This window comes from Schistocerca serialis, chromosome 1 (assembly GCF_023864345.2).
Source record: "Schistocerca serialis cubense isolate TAMUIC-IGC-003099 chromosome 1, iqSchSeri2.2, whole genome shotgun sequence".
NCBI classification, from domain to species: Eukaryota; Metazoa; Arthropoda; class Insecta; order Orthoptera; family Acrididae; genus Schistocerca; species Schistocerca serialis.
In genome coordinates this window covers 419,506,601-419,525,109 of record NC_064638.1, presented here as the reverse complement: position 1 = coordinate 419,525,109, position 18,509 = coordinate 419,506,601, and the positions used below count along the sequence as shown (strand labels likewise).

The following is an 18,509-nucleotide window of genomic DNA, read 5'->3' as shown; positions in this document are numbered from 1 at the left end:
AATCGACAGAGTACACAGAAACATTTGTCGTAAACGGCATCACCTGAATATTTTACAGCCCTATTCAAGGACATTCACAGTTTGTAATACAGTAACTTGCAAATAGCTTCCGACATAATCCAGAGGCCTGTAAGAATTATCGATGTGTATTAAAAACAAGATCTGATGAAACCCTACGAATCCAAGATGATGAAAAAAAGAATAGCACAATTTTCGATTGCATTACGATTAAAGTGACAATACTGTTCTCCCTCGAATTTATTCTGTTCAGGAATCTGTTTTTGCTTCTGATCACAAAGCTGTTCTACAGCAGGGGGCCATTACTGCAGGTTGGCTTTGCTGACCTCATTTAAAACAAGTTTGCCTCTCTTCTTAATACTGTATATTATCTGGCATTACGATAAAAATCATAAATAACCACAGAAAGAATAGCTTAACCCCTCACCCCCCCTTCCCACGTTGTCACCTTTACAGCCCCAGTTGGACAAAGAAGAGTAAGAGGATCGTTCGTGACCTTGATTAAAAAGCCTCCCAAACATTCGTCTCAACCGGCCCTGGCGAAACCATAGAAAATCTGAATCAGTCAGTGTATTGGGGTCACCAGCCCACCTTTGAATATGAACGAGTCAATCTTCACACTGACCCACCTCGCTCGGTTGACCGTGTTATTTTATTTTTAATTTGAGGCGCAGTTTACGGCTGGTACCTTTCAGTACATCTGAGTAACACTAAACAAACAGCACATATTCAAGGCCACTGACAAAAGTTTTACAGCTTCATAAGAATTTAGGAACAACAGTGACTGTCAATAAACGAGTAAGTGTACTAAACTTACCGTTATTTTCAAACTGGTTTCTTAAATGCTGTGTAACGAAAATGTTTTGGAACTGCTATACAACGTCATACATCAAACAATGTAGACTAATTACAACAATCAATGAAGATTTTAATCTGACTCCGCTCAAACGTAAGTACAGAAATATATTCCCCTTAAACGTCAGGTTACAATTAAGTTAGGGAACAGCTGAAAACGTGCATATCTTGAAGGTAAAAATGTAAACAATCATACTATTCATAACTCTAATCGATGGAAATTCACATATGTTTACTAAATTTGAGGAGCAGAGACGTCTTCACCTGCGTTTTAAGGAGCCATGAGCTCTTTTTATACCGTATTCATAAACTTCACTGTGACAATACCACATCTCGTAAATTTAACGGCAATGTGGAAAACCAGTAAGAACGACAGTTAACAGCAGAACGTATAATATACTGTATCTCTTCCATACGGAGGATCGTGATACGCTGATTGCTGAAGCGATAGTAAACATACAGAAGAAAAGCCACAGTCCAGCTGTACCTGCACAGTTTGCTCGCCTCACAGTCTTCCTGCATAAGCGCCGGGTGTGACGCAGCTGGTGTAGCCATTTGCAGTGCTGCCCACTGGCGGGGAGACGGCTGAACCTCCCCTCCCCTCCCCTCCCCACCACAGTCCCACGGAAAACCTGTTCCTTCTGCGGCGCAGATTGCCCCACTCAGCTGGAGCCCCCGGGGGAAAAACAGACAATAGCAGTGCCGCCTTGCTCTGCCCTTCTGCAGCTACCTGCGATACGACCGCGCAGCCCGAGCTCGGAAACACTTTTCACGTACAGTGCCTGACTGCCTGTTCTGCCAGGAGACTAGGAAGTACGAAATAACAAATAACGGGAAGTATCACGCGGCACTAATTTCTTCGCGTTTCGTTCGAACAAAATGTAGGGCAGTTCAAAATGAATACAGCGATTACAAACTGCTCTTGACTATTAGCGGATAGCGATACACCGATAAGGAAGTTTTTCACGTACTTTATAGATGTTCCACATATGACTTCTCTCTGTCACGTGGACAATCCATTTCACGCCACATATTCCGATACATACCATAGTTCTGTGTTATCGGCAAAGCAGACACATGCACATAAAAATCTGACACGGAACTTTTCAGTTATTCATTACCGCGATCGGACAGCTCCCGTTTCATTGCGCTTGCGAACTATTTGATATTTGAACTTGCTCTTGCGTTCTCCGAAAGTCTTATTGATGTATCGCTATGCGTTAAATAATTAAAGCCGCCTGTAATGGCTATATTCATTATGAACTGTCGCACACAATGAAAAGGCAAAAGAATGTTGCGGGAAGATCACCAGAGTTTACGGTTGCTCACCGGCATTAGAAGCAACGTAAACGTTGTCCCAAATTGTAGCTTACCAGACATAACCCAAGTGACAACATGCATTTGTTTACGTATAAGAATACCGATACATACTATTGTTCGGATTTCATGCAGTATAACCGTATGTGAAACTTCAAAACGTGAAGAAATATTATTGTGTTGTGTGTGCTGAAAGAGATACTTGTACTTTTACTACACGCAAGTGAATTATTTTTACGTAATACAGATTGCTGAAGTAAGTAATTGACATAAAATATTCACTTACATGTTATATATTTCAGAAAGATACGACATTCCTCTAGTAAATAATATTGGTGCCATGATCTGTAAGAACCTCACATTCCAAAAAAATGTTTTCGCTGACTACACACCAGCAAGAAACAGTACCTCCACTACACGGCAGCACTGGTAATGTTACGGACGACTGTACCACTAAAACGGAGTACTAAACGCAGTTTTCCGAAATTCTTTCACCGAAGAAGATGCAGTAAATATTCCAGAATCTGAACCAAGAATAGCTAGCGACATGAGTAATTTAGAAGCAGATATCTTCTGTGTAGCAAAGCAACTTAAGTCACTCAATAAAGGCAAGTCTTCCGGTCCAGATTGTCCCAGTTAGGTTTCTTTCAAAGTGTGCTGATGAGATAGCTCTGTTTTAGCAATCACATACAACTGCTCGCTCGACAAAATATCCACAGCTAAAGACTGGAAAGTTGCACAAGTCACACCAATACACAAGAAAGAAAATTACGTAACCTGCTAAATTATAGGCCGCTATCACTGACATTGATTTGTAGTAGATTTGGGAATACATAGAATACAAAATTGTTAAGGCTTTCGTGGCCACTTGTTGACTAACTGCCTATTGGCTTCTGTCTCGGGTTCTTCGGCCGACGTTCATCTAATGATTTTTCTGACGTTTCGCCAGCACGAGTGGCTGGCATTGTCAAAGCTTCACCTTCCATTGCCGGTGGTGAACTGGAGACGAGCTAAAAAAAAAAGAGATGGGGCCCCTCCACGCCCGCACCAACGTGGTGACCAAACCGAAAGTTCTACTGTCACCTCCGTAAACATGTTAGTTGTCTAGTAAGTGGATCACAGGATGTTGGGCTGTGATGTTGTCCGTGCGTCTGGGTAAGACTACGCATTAACACGGTCCATCAGGTGATAGATAGTGGACGAAACGCGAGTGAGGGTAGCGATTTGAAGAGCAGAGGGAAAAAAAGTGCCATGGCTCGTGCCGTGGGAAAAAAACCTCTACGACAGTGGGATGGGTAGTAAGAGCAGTAGTGGCTTACTAGCTGCGATAGCTCATGCAAGGTTGGATTTGTTAGTATAGGTATCATGCATCATTACCATGACGAGCGATTGCGATGTGTCCCAGTTGCTGCTGCTGCTGCATTCCTGGAACAATCAAGATCGTTATACAGTAGTGGGAGATCGGCCATAGATCATCTCACTGTGTGGGGGATGTGTGGAGCTTGTTTGCATGCAGTGTACGGTACGGCTTCCCTGTGTGGAGCCAGTTGTTCGGCAGTGTATTCCAGCTGGATATCCAGTAATGGCGTCTGATTAACAGGGGCTCGCCTGTGCCGTTATGTTTGCGTATGCTTGGCCATAGATGTTATGTCCTTACAAGTATGTCTTTTGGTCTTTTATGTTTCCATCTATGGTTGTGGTCGTAGTTCCCCAGATTCAGAATAAACGGGTTCTGCGAATGTCTGGAGTTTCTGGATAGTCTTGTGGTGAGTTTGTGGATTACCTCCGTGAGGGTCTCAAGTCGGTATTCCCGGTGAAGGTCCGCGATGCGTGTGTATCGTGGAGCATTGCTTATGATTTTGAGTACTTTGTTTTGTATGAGCTGCAGACGGCGCAGGCGTGTAGGCGCAGCGTATCCCCAGACAGGAGCTGCGTACGTCATCAGGGGTCGGATAAGTGTCATGTACATGGACCTCGACACCCTTCTGTTCAGTGTGCTACGCCTGTTGAACATAGGATAGAGCTGTTTGAGCCTCGCGCTAGCTCGGTTGGTCATGTGTTGTATGTGGTCCCCCCAGAGTAATTTCCGGTCCAGCCAGACACCGAGGTATTTGACTTTCTCACGGAAACGTATTGGACGTGCATGTAGAGTTATTGGTCTGCAGTAGCGGTGTTTGCACAGTTGCTTCGGTCTTCTAGTGAACAGAACGGCTTCGCACTTGTCGACGTTTACTCTAAGACGCCATTTCTCCAACCAAGGCTCGGCCACTCTGAGTGCAGTCTGTAGGCGTGACGTAATGTTTGATGGTTTCCAATCTTGCGCAAGGATGGCTGTGTCATCCGCGTAGATTGCCATCATTGTGTTGTGTGTGGTTGGGAGATCGTTTATGTAGAGGTTAAACAGTAGGGCCCCTAGGATGCTTCCCTGGGGTATTCCCGCGTGTATACCGTGTCGTGTTGATTGTTTTCCCTGCACGTCAGCGTTGAAACTCCTGTCTGTGAGGTATGAGTGTATTAGACGCAGCAGCCCGTCAGGGAATCCCGCGTCGCTGAGTTTGCGGATGAGGCTGTTGTGCCATAGACGGTCGAAAGCCTTTTTGATGTCCAGGAACACTGCCCCTGTAGCTTTGTTTATGTTGAAGCCATGTGTTATATGTTCAACGACCCGTAGGAGTTGTTGTGTTGTGGAGTGGTGATTCCTGAAGCCGAATTGCTCCGGCCTCAGGTTGTCATTTGTTATGCAGTGCCTAGTGATGCGTTTGAGAATCACCTTCTCAACAATCTCACTGAGCGAACTCAGAAGGCTGATGGGTCGGTAATTTTGTGGGAGGCTGTGGTCTTTCCCCGGCTTCCTGAACATCAGGACCTTGGCCGTCTTCCAAAAGGTGGGGAAGTGTTGGTGTTTTAGTATGGCATTCGTTATGCGTGTTAGGTACTCAGTTGCTTTATCCGTGAACTCCTGGAGGACACGGTTTTGAATGCCATCATGACCAGGGGATTTCCTAGCAGCGGAATGCATTATAGCCCAGGAGACTTCGGCTGTGCTAGCACGTCGAATGTCGTCGCGCGATGTTTGGGCTAGAATGCGTATAACCTCTTGGTCAGTAGCAAGTGTGAACACTGGATCTGATGGTACCAGGTTCGGTGTGAATGACGCTGCGAGTGTTCGAGCCATTAGTTCTGCTTTCTCTTCCGCTGAGTATGCAGGTCCGTCAGGCCCTTGAAGCGTTGGGGTGTATATTTTCTCCCTGGTGAAGTGTCGGGCTAGCTGCCACACGCCAGGTCGTGCTGTGTCCAGCCCTTCGAGTTTTTGATTCCACTGTTGTGTTCTATGTGTTTGTATTTTATCGTGTATGATGCCCTGTAGTCTGTTAATGTGCCGTTTGAAGTACGGACGCCTGGTGCGCTGCCATTGTCTCCTGAGGCGATTCCTCATTGAGATTAGGCCCAGGATTTCCTGGGGTAGGGCCGCACTGCGTTGTTGTGAGGTGCGATCAGGTATGGTGCCTGCCATTGCGTCCTGGACGGCGTTAGTGAGGGTTTCTACTGCCTCGTCAATTTGTCCTGTTTCGTTAATTTCGTGTATAGGTGGGATGTGGCTATCAAGCGTTTGCTTGAACAATGTCCAATTCGCGCGCCCGTAGTCCAACATCTTGCATTGTTCCGTGTGCTGCAGTGTTTCCTCAATGTATAGTATTACAGGTTGGTGGTTTGAGGGCAGATCGTTTTCAACGGCAACGTTGAGTGTCGCTGTAATGCCCTTGATGAGGGCCATGTCTATCACGTCTGGCCTGTGTCCCCTCTGATAGGGAATGTGTGTCGGTTCAGTCGGCGCTAGTATAATGTAGTTTCTGCCTAGCGAACGTTCGTACAGTTTCTTGCCGTTGGGATTTCGTATGCGTGAATTCCATTCTGGGTGTTTTGCGTTCAGATCTCCAGCGACTATTACTCGCGGTGAAATGTTGAGTAATGTGCTGATATCGCATGTTGAGATGCCTACAGGGCTGTTGTATACCGATACCAGTGCGGTGTAGGCTTCGTTGAACTTGACTCTGACGGCCGTAGCCTCGATTTTTTCCAGTTCAGGGAGCTCTATGTTTGTATGCTCAATGTCTTTGTGTATGACGATTGCAGTTCCACCTGCCACGGCGTCGCCCGGTCGGTCGGTACGATAGACACAATAGCCAGGAAAGTTTAATTGTTTGTGCGGCTTAAGTTTAGTCTCGCTCAGTAGCGCGACAAGGATTCCCTTGCGCTCCATGAACGCGGCAAATTCTGCCCTTTTGTTGTGGATCGAGTCTGCATTCCAGAACAGGATCTGTGATAGTGTATGCGGGTCTGCGTTATGGGCCGGGTGTGGTATATTATTCATGTAAGAGTGTGAAAGAGTGTTGTGATGGCAGTGTGTATGACAGCCCAGTATTGCCCGGGTTCGGCGCTCATGAGCTGGGTGATGAGTGTAGTGACGGCCGTCAGCACCTTGGTAAGGATTTGAACGGTCGTGTGTCGGGGGAATAGTGTTTCCAGTATTCCCCCAGGTGGTGTGTTGGTGTTGGGTGTGGCAGCCTGAGGTGCTGTTGTGGAGTTAGCGGCCGCTTGTGCGGGTATTGGTGTGTTGTTAGGAGCGGCATTTGTGCTTTGTGGCAGAGGTTGTGGCGCCTGTGTTACTTCTGTGGTGAGGGGGATGGTAGTGTGAGTTACGCGGCCGCAGACTATATGTACCTGGCGCGCCAACGTCCGAGGGCTTCTCCGCGGTCATTTCCGGTGCGGTTCTCCTCTTGCTACCTGCGACGGTCGTTTGCTGCAGTACGGGAAGCCAGGATCCGTTTACCTTAAGGCTTTCCTCTTTCTTGTTGAAACTGTTCGCGTGTTTCTGGATTTCTACAGCTTCTCTGAACAAGCGCGTGTGATAGTGCTTCTCTACAGCCAGAAGAAGGACGCCGACACGCAGACTGCCGCCCCCGTGGAACCTGTAGTAATACAGGAAGCCACGAGGGTGGAAACACAAGACGCAGCCGCACAGACAATTGTCGTGGCGGAGACCATGGCAACCCAAACCATCATGGAGGAGGCTCCTTGGCCCCTCTCTAAGACGCAGTTGCAGAAGGTAGTGTCCATTCACTTGGACACTCTCAGGTCCTACAACGCCCGCCCTCCTCTCACGCCTGTCCAGTGGGAAGCTCTCTTCGTTTCAATAGAACAACAAGAGCAACAAGAAGACTACGCAAGCCAGGAACAAGGGGCGAGGACCGCTGAAGACGCCGATGCTGCCAACTGGGAGGATGTGATACATCCTAAAGTGTCACAAGCAGACACTCACCACAACAAGAAGAAGAAGAAGGACAAGAAGAGATACCCAGACGCCAGAAGGACCTAGAAGACTCTCCTCCTCACTGTGTCCGGCACCCATCACCATCATCTTCATCATCATTAAATATCCGCTCTGTCAGTCGCCGACTGACAGTCCCAGGCGTCGACAGGGCCAGTTAAGTAATGGCCCCTAGCCGGTGCATACTTGTCAATTCACGTGACCTACCGCCTGTCTCCGACAGGCAATTCACATGAACCCAAATACGCACAACCGTCCCAGTTATTCCCAAAGTCCCAGCATACCTCAACCCATCTCAGTGGAGTAAATATCTAACGACAACAAACTCCCCCTTAACATCCTCAAGAAGAGGAATTCAAGTGCGAAGAGAGAGCGCCTCCAGTTCACCACCGGCAATGGAGGGTGAAGCTTTGACAATGCCAGCCACTCGTGCTGGCGAAACGTCAGAAAAATCGTTAGATGAACGTCGGCCGAAGAACCCGAGACAGAAGCCAATAGGCAGTTTGTCAATACATAGAATGTTCGAAAATTATGAAATACCTCGAAGAATAACCAAATTACCTGCCCAGCAGTATTGGCATAGCTATCTGATTCAGAGGTGCCGAATCTAGTTGTGACGCAGTGAATGACGACCGTGGTGTTTCTAGTTACCATTCAGAGATAACCATACAAAACAGGGTGCTTCTCTTAACTCGAATAGTACATTTCAAAGAATTCAAGGGCTAATTGTTATTGTGTTTTGATAAGAGTTGCCACACCGCTAACGATGACCTTGCTGAGTTGCAAATAATTGAGTTTCATCTCGTGTGGGAGAACGTATTGACTGGGGTGTTTCTAAAGGAACTGTCTCTATGTTCGTCTCTAGCGCGTTAGCGGTTCTACGCAAAACCTGAATCATGTCCTAGTCTCTGTTCTCTCACCCTACCACTCTGCTACTTTGATCAGTGAAAGACTAAACGGTGAAATAAAAAGAAAAAAAAATGATTCAAGTTCTTAGCTCAGCTACAATCAAATAGTGAGACAGCAATCATTTATCAAAGTTATGAACGAATAGTCTCTTTTGCGATGATCCAAGACGTCGTATTTTATGCAACTTTAATGCTCCGCCGCGCGGAATTAGCCGAGCGGTTTAGGGCGCTGCAGTCATGGATTGTGCGGCTGGTCCCGGCGGAGGTTCGAGTCCTCCCTCGGGCATGGGTGTGTGTGTTTGCCTTTAGGATACTTTAGGTTAAGTAGTGTGTAAGCTTAGGGACTGATGACCTTAGCATTTAAGTCCCATAAGATTTCACACACATTTGAACATTTTTAAAATAGACTCCAAATATACATCGTACCAGAGAAACATTCTTCTCAAGTCTCAATAAGAGAATAATTTTACTTGCTGGTGGATACTATACGTAATCACCAGCTTGTAACTGCATAAATGTTCATTATAGGTGTAGAATTTCGGTGCAATAGGAATTAGTCAAATTTTCTTGAATTACTAACAACACAAAACGTTGTTGAAAGTAATTCTTAACAGCAGTCCATTGATATTTACCTGCTCGTTGTGGCTAAGAATGCAGGAGTTTTTAATGTACGACTGCTTACAATGCAATGGTATAAATTAAGAGCAGTCGACGGCAAGAAATACACGGGTGCATGACGAAATCGGACATTGACATTAACTCTAAGCAGAAGGAAAGTAACCACACTATAATATTCGTTGTACTTGTGTAGTCCCAGCTGTATGGGCAGGTTTCCGCTTTGGTAACAGGCTTGTAGTAGATATACAATATGAAGCAGTAGAAATAGAAGTAAATATTTTAATATGACTGTTCACGAAAGTCATAGTTAGCAGTATTTAGGTAGCTTGCTCAAGCGTCAGTTTCCTTCGTTTAAATAAACCAATGAATCCTCCCTTACTAATAATATTCTCTTGGAGAAATCACCATGTATTGATAGAAATAAAGGTAAAGACGACTGGCTGCAGTAATTCCAAGAAACCTTTATTCATCACAGTCGAAGTGTTCCTCTTCCATAAAGAATAAAAGTTTTATTTTGTTAGAAATAAAACTGTCAACACTTCGGCAACTGTTCCAGGCCGGCTTCGCCTAAGCATACACATAGAATCCTCCTTAATTTGTAGTGTTTCTTTCTTCAAATCTATTAAGTCAGTGTAATGCTACCTATAACAGGGAACATAACATAAAAATGCGCTGTTAATTTTCACCAAAACAATAAAATATATGTTACGTACTACATCAAATTGAAATACAATTATAGCATATGTTAAGTGGCAGAAAATGTGTACAGCACTTGTCTACAAGACCACTTATTTCCTGCAAAGAGGAAACGTATACTAAATTCTGTGATGGCAAATTTGATATACCTAATGAATCTTCAAGTCATTGCTGTACTCTTTTACTGCCCAGTCTGGAACCGCGCGACCGCTACGGTCGCTGGTTCGAATCCTGCCTCGAGCATGGATGTGTGTGATGTCCTTAGGTTAGTTAGGTTTAAGTAGTTCTAAGTTCTAGGGGACTGATGACCTCAGATGTTAAGTCCCATAGTGCTCAGAGCCATTTGAACCATTTTTTTATTGCCCAAAAAATATATTCTCCTAGCTGTACGTGTTTAATTACGTGTGGTGCAAGTGTTTGCACATGTATATATGCACATGTTGTTAACAGACATTTCGTCAACGAGTTTACGTGACTGTAACTTATAAATTAGGAATATTTTTGTTAGCAACACGCCTTAATCAGTCACAATATTTTGGATCTACAAGCTCATTTTAAAGACCTGAAAATCCTCAACGTAGTCTTTGAAAACAGGTTCTTAGCTCCGAAACGCGTTGGATTACATCAGGAAAATAAAATATTGTGACTGTGACAAGTACACACCACACTTTGCTGGATATAAAAAGTAGTGAACGGTGATTTTTCTATGCTCTTTTGTTTTGAAAGGACTCCCTTGATGAAATGGATCATCAGAGATTAGCCATACTTATGTGCTGCCTGTTACCGGTCAGTTGTCTCATGAGTCATGCGGTTCTCTGGGAAGAAGACCACGTGAAAGACTAACGGATGAAGCTTTAAATACGCATTGCATTCGACAGCCTTGCTTATCTATCTGCTACACAAAAGAGCAGGGAAAATGAAACTTTCTGACACATTAAAAGTGTATACCGGACAAGGTCTCGAAAATCGGTCACTGATTTCGAGTAGTGAGTCCCTGTAAATGGTCAGGATCACAACTTCAGTCGGCCACCATCTCTCTCGCTCTCTCAAAGTTTCGCCCTCGATTGCTGGTGGTGGACTGGGTGGGTGAAGCTTTGACAATGCCAGACTCTCGTGCTGGCGAACCTTCGGAAAATCACAAAAAATGTCAGCCGAAGAGCATGAGAAAGAAACCAACAGGCAATTTGTCAACAAGTGGCCACGAAAACCTTAACAACTCTCTTTCTCTCTCTCTCTCTCTCTCTCTCTCTCTCTTTCAGTTTCTGTAAAGAAGAGCACATGTTTCTGAAGGTTGCTTTTCCGATAGATAACACAGTTTCTAAAAACCCTGTTCATTCACATATGAATAGGTGCCTGGCTGTACAATGATTCCTGCATTCAACTTCGCATTAATAACTTTAGACGTTGCAGACTATAAGTGAGTAGATATTTCTTTTCTTCACGTTTCTTTTGCAGGTTTCCTCGTGAACAGTAGAAGAGGACAGGGGCGGATCCAGGTTTCGGTTCTGGTACCGCTCCCACTCCAGTACAACTTGCAGTCGGAACCAGCTTTTTTTAAAACGCGGCAGAGATACCTAGGATTTCAGTAATTATAAAATATATACAAATTTCAAAATAGTCATTTCGATCTGATTGCATTAGTGCTGAGTACATCGCTCTAGCAGAACTCCAAAGTAACTGCATTTCAGGGAACTACATAATTTGAAAAATATTTGTCCGAACATTTCAAAGGTACATGTCTCTTCCAATTTATTTAAGACTTTTAACAGCAACAAACTCTCACAACTTTGACATTGTCATAATTTCCGTGACATAAAATCAACACGTGCGCTCTCCAATGTCACCAGTTCAATTATCATAACGATTGTGAACACAAGTCTGAATACTTTGGCCATGCGTATCGCTGTGTAGATAGGGAAAATGCTGTTAATTCTGTCGTTCCTGCCTACGTTCAGTAAAGTTTTGTGTTACGTTTTTTTCTTAGCAGAGGGGTTTTTTACTTCTGCCTTGCCTCACTCAACTTCCTATGGTTTTCCCGGACGACGCCTGGGCTCACGATTCGTACCGGGTTTGTTGTTGCCAGCAGGCTTAGTCAGTCTACGAACTGGAGCCTTTACCCGCCTAGAATGTTTTGTGTATTTGGTCAGTCGACAGACCCATCCAGGCAGGCAGCTGGAAAGTATTCTCTCATAAACACGGTTTATAATTTCAAGAATCTTTTGGCTTTTTAGATGCATAGAAATTAGGACGTTGATATATGTAACAATATAAACCCATCTCATAATTTTTTTGGGGTGGGGTGGGGATGGAGGGGAGTCATGGCTTTCAGCAACCTCTTCCCTTGCGTCTACATCTGGTAGAGTATATACTGCTCATAAACGAACCACTGGTGGCATGTGGCAAATTGCCCCCACCTTCCCTGGTCCATGAAACATGCTCTGGAAGGGATGGCTTCCGTTCCGCAAGTGCATTCACAACGGAGAGGTATTTGTTGAGAGGACAGAGAAGCATTTGGGTCCTATATATAAGAGGGGTAGCTGTCTTTTCAGTAGTTGCGGGAGCAACAGTTTGAATGATTGACTGATCTGCTCCTGTAACATCAACCAAAATGGCCATGCTCTGATGGTGCTCCTAACGGCTCAAAGCAAGGGGAAACTGTATCGATAATTTTTCTGAGGTAGTGCAGCTCGACTGTAAGGCATCCTCTTGGGTAAGACATTCCGGAGGTAAAATATTCCCCCTTTCCTATCTCCGGGACTGCTCAGAAGGATGTCATCACGAGAAACAAAACAAACGTTCTAGGGATCGGAGCGTGGAATGTTAGGTCCCTTAATCGGGCACGTAAGTTCGAAAATTCAAAAAGAGAAATGGATAGGTTGAAGTTAAATATTGTGGGCATTACTGAAGTTCGGTGGCAGGAGGAACAGGACTTCTGGTCAGATGAATACAGGGTTACAAATACAAAATCAATTAGGGTTAATGCAGGAGTATGTTTAATAACGAACGACAAATTGGAATGCGGACTAGCTGCTACAACAGCATAGTGAATGTATTATTGTAGCCAAGAAAGATACTAAGCTCACACTCACCATAGTAGTTCAAGTTTATATGCCAACTAGATTCAAGAAATATATGATGAGATAAAAGCAATTATTCAGAGAGTTAAGAGAGCCGAAAATTTAATTGTAAAGGAGGAACTGATTTCGATTGTAGGAAGGGGGAGAGAAGGAAACGTAGCTGGTAAATATGAACCTGAGGGGAAGGAATGAAAGAGGAAGACGCCTTGTAGGATTTTACACAGAGCGTAATTTAATCATGGCTTGTACTTTGTTTAAGAATCATGGAAGAGGCTGTATGCGTGGAAGACACCTGGACACAACGGAAGGTTTCAGGCTGATTACATAATGGTAAGACAGAGATTTCGGAAACAGATTTTAAATTGTAAGACGCTCCCAGAGACACATGTAGACTCTCTGACCATAATATATGGGTTCTGAGCGGCAGATTGATACTGAAGATATTGCAAAAAGGTAGGAAATTAAGAACATGAGAACTTGATAAGTTGAAAGAACGAGAGGTTGTTGAGAGTTTCAGAAGGAGCATTAGGTAACGACTTCCTAGAACAGGGAAAAGGAATACTGTAGAATACGAATTGGTAGCTTTGAGAGATAAAATAATGAAGGCAGCTAAGGATAAAACAGGTAAAAAGGCAAGGCTTAGTAGAAATCCTTATAATATCACGGGAGCTATTGAATTTAATTGACGGAAGGAGAAAATGTAAAAATGAAGCAGCTGAAAAAAATGAGACTGACAGTGGCAAAGTAGGAATGGCTAGAGGACAAATGTAAGGATTTAGAAGCATGTTTCACGATGGGAAAGACAGATACCGCCGACAGGAAAATTAAAGAGGCCTTAGAAGAAAAGAAAAGCAGCTCTATGGATATCAAGAGCTAGGATAGAAAACCAGTACTCAGCAAAGAATGGATAGCTGAAAGCGGAAGGAGTATACAGAGAGTGCAAACAAGGGAGTTGAACTTAAAGGCAATATTATAGCAGGAAGAGAGGGCGCAGATGAAAATGGGGTGGGAGAAATGATACTGAGAAATGAGTCTGACAGAGCACTGAAAGACAATTCGAAACAAGGCCCCAAGAATATACATTCCGTCAGACCTACTGATAGCCTTGGGAGAGCCAGCCATGACAGTAGTCCTCAATCTGGTGTGCAAGATGTATGACACAGGCGAAATACCCTTAGACGTTGGCTGGCTCTGAGTACTATGGGACTTAACTTCTGAGGTCATCAATCCCCTAGAACTTAGAACTACTTAAACCTAACTAACCTAAGGACTTCACACACATCCGTGCCCGAGGCAGGATTCAAACCTGGGATCGTAGCGGTCGCACGGTTCCAAACTGTAGCGCCTAGAAGCGCTCGGCCACCCCCTCCGGCACCCTTAGACGTCAAGAAGAATATAATAACTGCAACTGCAAAGAAAGCAGGTGCTGACAGTTGTGAATATTATCTAAATATCAGTTTAATAAGTCACGGATGCAAAACACTAACACGAATTCTTTACAGAAGAACGGAAAGAATGGTCGAAGCAGACCTCGGGGAAGAGCAGTTTGGATTCCGGAGAAATGTAGCAACACGAGAGGCAATACTGACCCAACGACTTCTCTTAGAAGATGGGATAAGGAAAGGCTAACTTACATTTATAGCATTAGTAAACTTAGAGACAGATTTTGACAATGTTGACTGGAATATTGTCTTTGAAATTCTGAAGGTCGCAGGGATAAAATACAGGGAGTGAAAGGCTGCTTACAATCTGTACAAAACCCAGCGGCAGTTATAGGAGTCGAGGGGCATGAAAGGAAAGCACTGATTGAGAAGTGAGTGAGACTGTGTTGTAGCCTGTCCGCGCTGTTATTCAATCCGTACATTCAGCAAGCAGTAATGGAAAACAAAGAAAAATTTGCAGTAGGAAGTAAAATTCAGGGAGAAGAAATAAAAGCTTTGAGGTTTCCTGAAGACATTGTAATTCTGACAGAGACAGCAAAGGACTTCGAACAGCATTTGAACGGAATGGACAGCGTCTTGAAAGGAGGGTGTCAGATGAACACAAACAAGATGACCGAAGACTTTCGGCATAAGAAGTCATCCTCGTTCTACCAACAGCCTTGTCTAAGGGGTGGAGGAGCAGACAGAAGTTCAGGGTACTCTGTCGCTCTTGGACTGAGGAACTGCTCCTAAAAGACAGGAGAATCAGCAATGGTCAACGCCATGAGGATGCAGCAAATAATGGAAATCACTGCATCAAAGACACGTAAGCGTATCCAAGGGACATGCGGCCTATAACTGAAAAAGTCTCGTGATGATCTCTCAATAGGCAGAAGATTCCGGGCTAGTACCCCGTTCAGATCTCCAGGAGGAGAATGCCAAGATGGAGGTGACCACGAGAAAAAAATTGAGTAACCGACGAAAGTGTAACGTTCGTGTCGGGGCGTCAACAATCAGAAGTTTGAACATATCAGGGAAGCGAGAAAATCTGAGAACGCAAAAACCAAAGCTCAATCTAGATTTAGCGAGTGTCAGTAAAGTGAAATGGAAAGAAAACTAGGATTTCTGGCCAGACGAGTATAGAGTAATATCAACAGCAGCAGAAAATGGTATAACGTGAATAGGATTCGTTGTGGACGGGAGAATATGGCAAGAGTGAGTTACTGTGAACAATTCAGTGACAGGATTTTTCTTTTCAGAATCACAGCAAACTAACACCTGCAACATGCTGACTCGTAAGCGAAAGATGAAAAAGTATGTAGAGTGTATAGCGATGTTGAACGGGTAATCCAGTACGTAAAGGGAGATGAAAATCTAATAACAACAGGAGATTGGAATGCGGTTGCAAGGGAAGCACTAGAAGAAGGGGTTACGGGAGTAAATAGTCTTGGTAGTAGGAATGAGAGATGATAAAGGCTGAGTTCTGCAATAAATTTCAGATGGTAATAGCGAATACTGTATTCACCAATCACAAGAGGAGGAGATGTAATTGTAAAAGGCCAGATGATACGGGAAGATTCCAGGCAGAGATTCCGAAATAAGATATTGGATTGTAAGGCGTACCCAGGAGCGGATATAGACTCAGATCACAATTTATTTAGTAATGGTGGAGAGTAGGCTGAAGTTTAAGAGACTAGAGTATGGAAGTACTAACGAATGATGAGATACGCTTGAAGTTCTCTGAGGCTGTAGATACTGTAATAATGTATATCATAGTCAGTTGAAGAGGAATGGACATATCTAAAAAGAACCATCGCAGAAGTTGGAAAGCATAGGGACGGTAGCTGCAAAGAAACCGTGGGTAACAGGAGAAATATACTGACGAAAAAGATGCACTTGAAGGAATTATCCAATGGCGACAGAAATCGGTAGATGTGATGTACAGGTACAGACAAACGAATTATTACAGTTTGAGAATAGAAAGCTGGCCAGGTGCGAGTAGGAGACACACACTGAGGGTTCCGTTTCGTACGATTTTAATTATGCATACAGACAGTTCGTTCATTCAAGGACTCGAGAATCTCAAAGAATTTTGCCTGTTGTCGAAAATGATACTGGCAAGATACCGGTTCCACGAATGCTAAGACTTTCGAGAATGTTTTTATCCCAAACTGGACGACGGATGACAAGTGCCAAAAGAAACATTTTTGTAGGGATACAGGCGAGGCACATAACTTTTTCATCTCAAATTTCTTTGGGCCCGTTAAAGACATTCGTAACGTTTTTTTTTTTTTTCACCTAGACGAGCAGTGACCAGGGGCTCGTGAGATATACAGCAGTGGAACAATTTATGCTATTCTCTACGGACACCTGCGTCGTCGAGACAAGAGAATGTTACTGTTCAGAGCAGTTAACTCAAGTACAGTCGAACCAGTGTCTACGTAAATCAGTTTTCTTATGCGGAATGCTGCAATTCATTTACAGTATATTGCTTATAAAACATCCAAACAGTCGAATCATTAATAATGCGTAAACCAATTTCAGAAATACGATGCCATTTACTGATCAAGAATTAATCCATATGGTCTTAATTTATGGTGAACGTCACCAAAGTGCGTCAAGAGCATGCAGAACCATTCCCAGGTAGAGAGCTGTCCAACTCGTTCACACTATCAGAAGAATTCGCGAGGCTGGAAGTTTTGCCCTACGGAAACATACAGGGTTATTACAAATGATTGAAGCGATTTCACAGCTCTGCAATAACTTTATTATTTGAGATATTTTCACAATGCTTTGCACACACATACAAAAACTCAAAAAGTTTTTTTAGGCATTCAAAAATGTTCGATATGTGCCCCTTTAGTGATTTGGCAGACATCAAGCCGATAATCAAGTTCCTCCCACACTCGGCGCAGCATGTCCCCATCAGTGAGTTCGAAAGCATCGTTGATGCGAGCTCGCAGTTATGGCACGTTTCTTGGTAGAGGAGGTTTAAACACTGAATCTTTCACATAACCCCACAGAAAGAAATCGCATGGCGTTAAGTCGGGAGAGCGTGGAGGCCATGACATGAATTGCTGATCATGATCTCCACCACGACCGATCCATCGGTTTTCCAATCTCCTGTTTAAGAAGTGCCGAACATCATGATGGAAGTGCGGTGGAGCACCATCCTGTTGAAAGATGAAGTCGGCGCTATCGGTCTCCAGTTGCGGCATGAGCCAATTTTCCAGCATGTCCAGATACACGTGTCCTGTAACGTTTTTTTCGCAGAAGAAAAAGGGGCCGTAAACTTTAAACCGTGAGATTGCACAAAACACGTTAACTTTTGGTGAATTGCGAATTTGCGTCCCCGAATGCGTGAGGATTCTCTACCGCTCAGATTCGCACATTGTGTCTGTTCACCTCACCATTGAGAAAAAATGTTGCTTCATCACTGAAAACAAGTTTCGCACTGAACGCATCCTCTTCCATGAGCTGTTGCAACCGCGCCGAAAATTCAAAGCGTTTGACTTTGTCATCGGGTGTCAGGGCTTGTAGCAATTGTAAACGGTAAGGCTTCTGCTTTAGCCTTTTCCGTAAGATTTTCCAAACCGTCGGCTGTGGTACGTTTAGCTCCCTGCTTGCTTTATTCGTCGACTTCCGCGGGCTACGCGTGAAACTTGCCCGCACGCGTTCAACCGTTTCTTCGCTCACTGCAGGCCGACCCGTTGATTTCCCCTTACAGAGGCATCCAGAAGCTTTAAACTGCGCATACCATCACCGAATGGAGTTAGCAGTTGGTGGATCTTTGTTGAACTTCGTCCTGAAGTGTCGTTGCACTGTTATGACTGACTGATGTGAGTGCATTTCAAGCACGACATACGCTTTCTCGGCTCCCGTCGCCATTTTGTCTCACTGCGCTCTCGAGCGCTCTGGCAGCAGAAACCTGAAGTGCGGCTTCAGCCGAACAAAGCTTTATGAATTTTTCTTCGTATCTGTAGTGTGTCGTGACCATATGTCAATGAATGGAGCTACAGTGAATTTATGAAATCGCTTCAATCATTTGTAATAGCCCTGTATACGTAGGGAGACTACTACCAATTTAAATTGCAGGCGTAGCGGTTATTGAAGCTACAACAATAAATCAGTATGCCTGTTCTCGTGAAATACCAAGAGAGGTTGGTGTCAGCCAAAAAATCGTTTCGCGTGCTGTTGATAGACATATACGAAGGCAGTTCAATAAGTAATGCAACACATTTTTTTTCTGAAACAGGGGTTGTTTTATTCA

The 18,509-nt window shown here is 44.1% G+C and overlaps 1 protein-coding gene across 2 annotated transcripts in view; it reads right to left on the bottom strand.

The window, feature by feature from the left end:
* The window catches only part of LOC126472016 (DNA oxidative demethylase ALKBH2-like), a 173,028-nt gene extending 171,596 nt beyond the window's left edge, over positions 1 to 1,432 (bottom strand). For both annotated transcript variants that reach the window (XM_050099904.1, XM_050099907.1), the window contains exon 1: positions 1,361 to 1,432. In XM_050099904.1, coding sequence (XP_049955861.1) covers positions 1,361 to 1,428 — 68 coding nt within the window. In that variant the 5' untranslated portion in view covers positions 1,429 to 1,432. The remainder of the gene's footprint in view (positions 1 to 1,360) is intronic.
* Positions 1,433 to 18,509: the final 17,077 nt, after the last annotated feature.